The 9,245-nt window shown below is 38.8% G+C and overlaps 1 protein-coding gene across 1 annotated transcript; it reads right to left on the reverse strand.

The window, feature by feature from the left end:
* Positions 1-1,648: 1,648 nt before the first annotated feature.
* On the reverse strand, positions 1,649-3,379 carry LOC100268125 (cytochrome P450 81Q32-like). The gene is made up of 2 exons (XM_002267563.3): positions 2,474-3,379; positions 1,649-2,269 (listed from the first exon to the last, which is right to left on the reverse strand). The coding sequence occupies exons 1-2, from the start codon at positions 3,377-3,379 to the stop codon at positions 1,649-1,651; spliced, it is 1,527 nt and encodes a 508-aa protein (XP_002267599.3).
* Positions 3,380-9,245: the final 5,866 nt, after the last annotated feature.

Consider the following 9,245-nt stretch of genomic DNA (forward strand, 5'->3'; position numbering starts at 1 on the left):
CCCTCTGGACATTTTGAAACCCTCCCTAATCCATCCATGAGTTTTCCTACATCTAAAAAGAAAAGAAAATAAAATAAAATGGATGGACATTTCCAAATTGCTCAATAGTTTGCCTTACGTTCGAGAGGGTTAACATATAATAATCAAATGTTAAAATATATTAAAATAAACATTCAAACATTAATCTAAATATTTCTTTTATAGTAATTAAAATAAAATGCAATCGGAGATAGAACATCCAATCATATAATTCACTATTATTATTGGACTTTTATTGAAAGTAACACGTTTGTACCCAAATGCATTATCTATTAAAACCTTTCCAAAGTAAATTATTGTATCTTTCACACTAGGGATCTTGTGTCTTTCTTAATTCATCATTTTTTTCCCATTACATACCTCCTTTCATCATTATATATACAATTATGATGCGAATGCAATATACAATAGCATCATAGTAAAACTATTTTTTTTCATAATACATTTTTATTTCAACGGTCTCAAAATTCAATACAAATAATTTTTCTTTAATTTTCGTAAACTAAATTATCATCTAATGATAATTTCATTAATTAACATCGAGAAAATAAAATTTAAACAACACTCATATACCAAATCAGGCAGACATTATAGATATAAATAGATCTATCTTACCACAATAATATAGATAATTTCTTTCAAAATATATTAAATAAAATTTTTAGGATAAACCACCTTACCAAAAACCAAAAATCTAATTATTAACTTTGAAATCAAATTCCATAAAGATATTTTTCATGAAAAATAGAATATCCACTTAAAATTTCATGCAAAATGAATCACATTTAGCATGTCAAACAACCTTCCGAAGAATAAAATTTAACTTTAAATAATAAGATAAAACAATTAATAATTTTAAAAATAATTAAAATATATAACTATTAAAATATAAAAAACTTTAAATAATAAAATCCTATTTTATAAAAATAATTATAAGTTAAATATATTTAATAAAATTAAAAATATTGAAATTTTAATAAATTTTCATGCTACCCTTATTATAGTCCAATATATTGATATTAATGATATCAAACGTGTTTAAAATCTTTAATTTTATATTTAAATTTTTTAATAATATATAAATTATATTTTTATGATGTAGTCAATTCGTGAACTATGAAATAATAATTTTTTTAATTTGATGATCGGTCCATTTTGAAAACATTATTTCAAAGTTATTATGTTATTTTCCTATGGAAGAAATTGATTACTAGACAGCTGGTAATGGCAGTACCAACAATTTTGGTACAACCATCATGAGTTGGGCTGGAATAGCAGTTATTGGTCTGGGCTTAGGTGAAAAAATTGAATGACCTTTAATTCAGTTGGATTAATTGGACCTGACCACTACTTTGACATCTCTGGTCACAGCCCATCAACAGGCCACAAGATGAGTTTCACATGCTAATAATCATAGCCCATGTTGCTCGCCTATGTTAGATTTGATATATATATTTTTTAATTGCATGTAACAAAAAATAAATAAATAAAAAAGTATAAAATTTTATTGAAGTTGACTAAGAAAAGGAGTATACAAGCCCTCAAAGTCTTATTCTAAATATATATCAAAGCACATACATTAATAACAGTGTAAACCTAGCTCATTGAGTCAGATTTGTGAAAGAAGGTTGATCAAGGCCGGGCGAGGCCTACACTTAGCCAACAAAGGCTGAGCCCTAGGCAAAGTGAGTCCAATCCCTTCACTCATGTCCACCTTTCCTTCACCAACCCTCTTCCAATCAAAGCACTGAATCAATGACCCCAACACCAACCCAACCATTCGAATGGCTAAGCCCTCCCCAGGGCACCCCCTCCTGCCTGAACCAAATGGCATCAACCTCAACCCATGTCCTTCTCCTTCTAGCCCTACTTCAAACCTCTCTGGTAAGAATTTTCTCGGCTCCTTCCAAACTTCAGGGTCATTTTGTATGCCCCATATGTTGACAAGTAACATTGTGCCACGAGGTATGTGATAGCCCCCTACCATGCACTCCTTTGATGACTCGTGAGGAACTATTGGCCCTGCTGGGTACATGCGCTGTGTCTCCCTTATGATGCAATGAAGGTAAGGGAGTTGGCTTAGATCCGATTCTTCAATGAGATGGTTGGGTCCCAGCTGATTGTCCATCTCCATTTGGGCCTTCTTTAGGACTTCTGGGTTGTTCAGCAAAAGTGACATTGCCCATTCCAGAGTTGCAGAGGTGGTGTCGATTCCAGCTCCTAAGAGAGCCTGAAAATTTAAAGGAGATTTGTAAATTGAATTTGTTTATTTAGAAGACCTGATGATTGAAAAATTCATAATGGATTTAAAACATTCTCACTGTAACCATGCATTATAAGATTCATGATTTTATTTTAAATTATTGAATCAAGTTGCTGAGGCATGCAACAATGAAATTTGTGGCCAGTGAGTATGATGTATAGTAAAACTCACCAGCATGAGGCCTCTGATGATCTCGTCTGTGTAGTACTCAGCTTCCTTCTCCTGCAAGGATAGCAGAACTTCGATCATCGTCTTCTTCTTTTCTCCGGCTCTACAAGATGAAGAAGAATATGACTCTTTCGCCATTCTTGTTCTATGCTCTTCTATCAAACCCTGCATGAACCTATCTCTCTTCCTCTGCAACTCCCTCAACCCCTTCTCCTTCCCCTTCACCCCCAACCACCTCAACACCGGCAAATAATCTCCGATATTCGTTGTATCTCCCAACCGAAATGTATCCTCTATTATCTCCTGAAACTTAGCCGTTTCCTCCACCTCCACCACGTTCCCGCCATAGTACCTCTTCCCGGCGATCATCCTCATCATCACGTTCATCGTCACCTCAAAAAAGGTCGTCTTCATGTCCACCGTCTCCGTCCCATTCTCCAAAAGTCGGAGAAGTAGGGACCGGACTTCATCCGAACGGATGCCGGAGAGCATTTGGATACGGCTGGTGGAAAGAATTTCAAGGGCAGAGATTCGGCGGAGGTTTCGCCAGTGGTCGCCGTAGTTAGCCCAGGCCATGCTGGTGTAGTTGTAGCCGATGTATTTCCCGGCCAGCAGTTGAGGGCGGTTGGCGAAAACGACATCGTTCTTGGACAGGCATTCCTCAGCAGCAGAAGGTGAAGAAACAAGGAGGGTCTGGCGTGAGCCGAGACGGAGGAAGACTATGGGGCCGTAGCGGGCGGAAAGATCAGCCAACGTTCGGTGCAATGGCTTCTTTAAGAGGTAGAGATGGCCAATTATGGGGAAAGTGAGAAATGGAGATGGTGGAAGATTTTTGAGCTTTTGAAGCCAGTGTCTAGTGAATAAATACAAAGCCAAGAAAAAAGGCAAGCACAAGTAGATTGCTTCCATCTCTGTGATTTTTGTTTGTGGGCTCGAGAGCTATATGGGTCCTCTATATATGCATGGTTTATAATATTTGTCAGCCACTTTTTATTGCTTGGCCGGCTAGCTTGACATTTGAACCCATAAAAACATAATAATAATGAAGTTGTTGACTTTAAAATGAGGAAGAAGTCTTATTTTGCGTTTGAATCATTTTAAAAAATGTTTTTAATTTTTTTTTAACATTTGAATAAGATTGAAAGCGTTTTTTAAAGTTACTAGACTCTTAAAATATGTTTGAAAATAATTTTAAAAAACGTTTTTAATTATTTTAATATTTGAATAATAGAATTTTTTTTAAGTATTAAAAATATTATATACACTTCTTATGTCGAATAGGGTAAAGTGTGTTTGATAATGATTTTAAAAAATATTTTAATCATTCTAATATTTAAATGATCAAAATTTTCAATTATTAAAAATATTAGAAATGTTTTCTAGAATCATTGTCAAATGGACTCTTAGAGTATATTTGACGGTGATTTTAGAAAGTGTTTCTACCATTTCTAATATTTGAAATTTTTTATTTTTTAAGTATTAGAAATATTAAAGATACTTTCTAAAATCATTGTCAAACACACTGTTAGATTGTGTTTCAAAGTGATTTTAGGAAATAATTTTAGTTTTTAAAACACTTGAAAATTTTTATTTTTTAAGTATTATAATTGCTAAAAACACTTTCTAAAATCACTATTAAACATATTATTAGAGTCCGTTTAATAATAATTCTATAAAATATTTTTAGCCTAAAAAATGTTTTTGAAAAATAATCGATGTTTGACAAATTTTAGGAAATATTTTTAAAAAATCTGAAAAATTATTTATAATGTTAAAAAATCACTTATAATATTTTCTTAAAAAATATTTGATAGTTGATTCTCTTCAAAACATTTGGAATAGAAATGTTATTATGCACACGCAACAAGCATTGGTGATGGCATCATGAAATAACTTTTAATTACAAATTTAATTTTAGAGCCTGTCATTCTAAAAAGGAATCTTTGAAGGGATATTTTATTTAATAAAAGGTTAGAAATGGTGTTAATATATTTACTAAAAAAATTAATTAAATAATATAATTGACTGAAAAAATAAGTTATAGAATTTAGTTATACCATATCTTAGGGTGACTTGCACGCTTTCGCTCGTTAATTAATCAACAATACACGCATGTAGCTCAAAGTTGCCTATATTTGAAAGTCTCACCCGCTTCCTGGTCTTCTACATATGGTTCGTCCCCAATATTCATTCCTTTTTTAAGTTTTCACTGAGGCCGACTCATCTGAATATCCCCCCACCAACCATCTCCCAATCAAAGCACTGAATCAATGACCCCAATCCCAATCCATGCATCTGATACGTGCCACTTTGGATACATATCTGGCGCACACACCAGAGTACAGCAGTAGCACGTTAGAAGTGGCTACGTGGTCTAGTTTGTTTAGAATAAGTTAGTGGTTGCTATTTCTTCTCCTATTCTTCAGCATTTCCTTGCATTATGGTTATTTACTTTCCGTTGTGTGGCTATAAATAAAGCCTGAAATAGTTCAATAAAGTATGCAGTTTTATTTGACCAGTAACCTTCCTCTCTTCCTCTTCTCCTTAAGGTTCCTTTTCCTCTTTTATTTAGCTTCGTTCATATCAGTGGTATCAGAGCCGGTTCCGACCATGGACACTCGCGGCAAAACCAATGCAGAATTCCGTAACGATGTCAATGAAATCTTAGCACGACACGAGTCAAGCTTCGATCAAGTGAACGCTGCCTTACAAGCAGTGTTAACCGAGCTGCAAACTCTTCGAGCCTCCCGTAGCCAAAACACTAGCCCTTCTGAAACCAACCCATTTGCACGTGATGAATCCTCACACCCACATACTGCTCGTTCTAACACTATCAATGACCACCCTCATCAACACCTTAAGTTGTCCTTCCCAAAATTTAACGGAGATGACCCAACTGGCTGGATTTACAAAGCAGAACAATACTTTGATTTCAAGAACATCACACCAGGCCAACAAGTTCAGCTGGCCTCCTTCCATTTAGAAGGCATCGCCTTGCAATGGCACAGGTGGTTGACAAAATTTCGTGGACCACTCACATGGGATGAGTTCACCAAGGCTGTACAACTTCGATTTGGTCCAACCGACTACGAAGACCCGTCAGAAGCTCTGACTCGCCTTAAACAAACCACAACCGTAGCAGCTTATCAAGAAGCTTTTGAAAAGCTTTCTCACCGAGTTGATGGCCTACCCGAAAATTTTCTCATCGGTTGTTTTATTGCAGGACTTCGAGATGAAATTCGCATAGATGTAAAAATTAAACAACCCCGAACCTTGGCGGATACAATAGGAGTGGCTAGGCTGATCGAGGAACGAAACCAACTGCAGAGGAAGCTAGCCCAGAAAACTCGTTTCCAACCAGCCTCAGTGACACCAAAGGCATCACCCAACCCCACAGCTGGTGTGCTAGGACCTCCACCAACCCAGCGTATGAACCAGAGCTCGAATGCTCAACCAGCAACATTCCGCCGAATCACCAATCAAGAGGCACGCGAACAACGAGAGAAGGGATTATGTTATTATTGTGACGAGAAGTTCGTTGCTGGCCATCGCTGTGAACGACCGCAGTTATTCATGATCGAGGACTCACCTCATATGAACACCGAGGATGTCGAGGGCGCTCACCCGGAACAAGAACATCATGAAGTTATACCAGAAATTTCTTTTCATGCAATTGCGGGTACCGAACACCCACAAACCATACGCGTTATGGGCAAGCTGAAAAACAAGAATGTTATGGTTTTAATAGACGGTGGTAGTACGCACAACTTCATTGATCAGGCTATAGTCTTTAAGTTTGGGTTACCAATGATCCGGGATAGGAAATTTGAAGTAATGGTGGCTAACCGTGAGAAGATAGAATGTGCTGGACAATGTCGCAGTCTCACCCTCACCATTCAAGGATATTCCGTCACCGCCGACTACTACATTCTTCCGGTCGCGGCATGCCAACTAGTCTTAGGAGTACAATGGCTGGAGACTCTTGGACCCATTGAGATGGACTACAAGCGGCTCACCATGAACTTCAAAATGGAAGGAACCTCCCACACCTTCCAAGGATTGGGGCGAACTGGCATTGAAGCCTTGTCTAACAAGGAATCCAATGGGTTACAGGGCACTGGATTATTTTTCCAAATAATTCCTTCCAGCAGCAGCAGCAGTGAACCAAATTCATACCCATCTAAGATAGGCCAACTCCTAGCAAAATTCTCCCATGTATTTGAATCACCCACCACCTTGCCTCCAAGACGGTCACATGACCACAAGATTCCATTGCAGCCGAGCGCAGGACCAGTGAGTGTGCAGCCATATCGATACCCTTATTACCAGAAAACGGAGATAGAGAAGATGGTAAAGAAGCTTTTGCAATCTGGTTTGATACGGCCAAGTAACAGCCCGTTCTCTTCACCAGTTCTGTTAGTAAAGAAAGCAGATGGTGCTTGGCGGTTTTGTGTGGATTATCGAGCTCTGAACGACATCACAATTAAAGATAAATATCCAATTCCTGTTATCGATGAGCTATTAGATGAACTCCACGGAGCCAAATTCTACTCTAAATTGGACTTACGGTCTGGATATCATCAAATACGAGTGCACGAAGCTGACATTCCTAAAACAGCATTCCGGACACACGAAGGCCATTATGAATTTATAGTGATGCCATTTGGCCTCACTAATGCACCAGCAACCTTCCAAAGTCTCATGAACGATCTCTTTCGTCCTTATCTCCGGAAATTTATTTTGGTTTTTTTTTATGACATTCTAATATATTCAAGATCATGGGAAGACCATCTCACACATCTACAAATTGTTCTCCAAATCCTATCAGCTAACAGTTTGTTTGCAAAAGAGTCGAAATGTCGATTTGGTGTTTTACAGGTTGAGTACTTGGGTCACATTATTTCGGAGCAAGGCGTGTCAGTTGACACAACCAAAATCCAAGCTATCATCGAATGGCCAACACCAACAACAGCTAAAGGAGTCCGTGGGTTCCTCGGATTAGCAGGCTACTACCGGAAGTTTATTCGTAATTTTGGATGTATAGCATCCCCTTTGACCCGCCTCTTGAGCAAAGAAGGATTTCACTGGAATGAGGCAGCAGAGATGGCCTTCAAACAATTGAAAGAGGCACTGACTTCCCCACCAATTCTATGCCTTCCTGATTTTTCTCAACCATTCGTGATTGAATGTGATGCTAGCGGACTTGGAATTGGCGCAATTCTGACCCAACAAAATCAACCAGTGGCATATTTTAGTGAAGCATTGAAAGGTTCAGCCCTGGCATTATCCACCTACGAGAAGGAAATGTTGGCCATCATCAAAGCAATCAAGAAGTGGCGTCCATATCTGCTGGGGAAACCATTTACTGTCCGCACCGACCACAAAAGTCTCAAGTACCTATTGGAGCAACGGATTACTACACCGGCACAGACGCGTTGGCTGCCAAAACTACTTGGTTATGATTACAAAATTGAATATAAACGTGGGCCTGAAAATCAAGGTGCAGATTCCTTGTCACGTGTAGTTGAATTCCAATTTTTATCACTTTCTATGCCACATGCAGATTGGTGGTCAATACTACAAAAAGAAATCCAACAGGACTCATTTTATGAAAAAATGATAGAGAAAAGCACCTCCCAATCGGGCCACAAGCTGCTTCAACATGATGGAGTATGGTTCAAAAGAGACAAAGTTTATTTGAGCCCCACCTCCAGCTTGATTCCAAAGATACTTGCTGACTGCCATTCATCTTCTATTGGTGGGCATTTTGGATTTCATAAGACACTCTCTCGTATCAAGCATAGCTTTGTTTGGCCTAGCATGCGTCGAATGGTGAAGGAATTTCTGCAGCAATGTGATGTTTGTCAGAGGTTCAAAACTGATTGTATGAAGCCGGCAGGGTTGCTTCAGCCGCTGCCAGTCCCTCACCAAATGTGGACCGATGTCTCAATGGACTTTATTGAGGGGTTACCATCTTCTAATGGATACTCTACCATCATGGTCGTTGTCGATCGTCTAACAAAATATGCCCACTTCATCGCCTTGAAACACCCCTTTACTGCTGTAACTGTTGCCAAGGCATTTGTCGCCAACGTGGTTCGCCTACATGGTATTCCGACATCAATTGTTAGTGACCGAGACAAGGTGTTCCTCAGCTCCTTTTGGCAAACATTGTTTCAGCTGCAAGGAACCAAGTTGTGTATGGGCTCCAGTTACCACCCTCAGTCTGACGGACAAACCGAAGTTGTAAATCGAACTTTGGAGCAGTATTTACGATGTTTTGCTGGTGATCAGCCACGAAAATGGCTCGAATGGATTCCCTGGGCCGAGTTTAGCTACAATACCTCCATTCATTCCTCTACCAAGATGACTCCCTTCGAAGCAGTTTACGGCATTTTGCCTCCAAGACTACTGGCCTATGTACCAGGCACTTCCCGTGTCCACGCTGTGGATGAGTATCTGCGTGACCGAGATGCCATTCTGCGTGAGCTGCGATACAACCTCCTGCAGGCTCAAAATCGGATGAAATGTCAAGCGGACCAACATCGGCGCGATGCCTCGTTTGCTGTGGGAGATTATGTGTATTTGAAACTACAACCTTATAGACAAACTTCTGTAGCTTTTCGGGGCTCCATGAAGCTCGCACCACGTTTCTTTGGACCATATCAGGTCATTGAAAAGGTGGGTTCCGTGGCTTACAAATTGGCTTTGCCTCCTGGTTCTCAAATTCACAATGTGTTTCATGTCAGTTTGTTACGTAGACATTTGGGGTCAA

This window comes from Vitis vinifera, chromosome 9, assembly GCF_030704535.1.
Source record: "Vitis vinifera cultivar Pinot Noir 40024 chromosome 9, ASM3070453v1".
Taxonomy (NCBI): Eukaryota; Viridiplantae; Streptophyta; class Magnoliopsida; order Vitales; family Vitaceae; genus Vitis; species Vitis vinifera.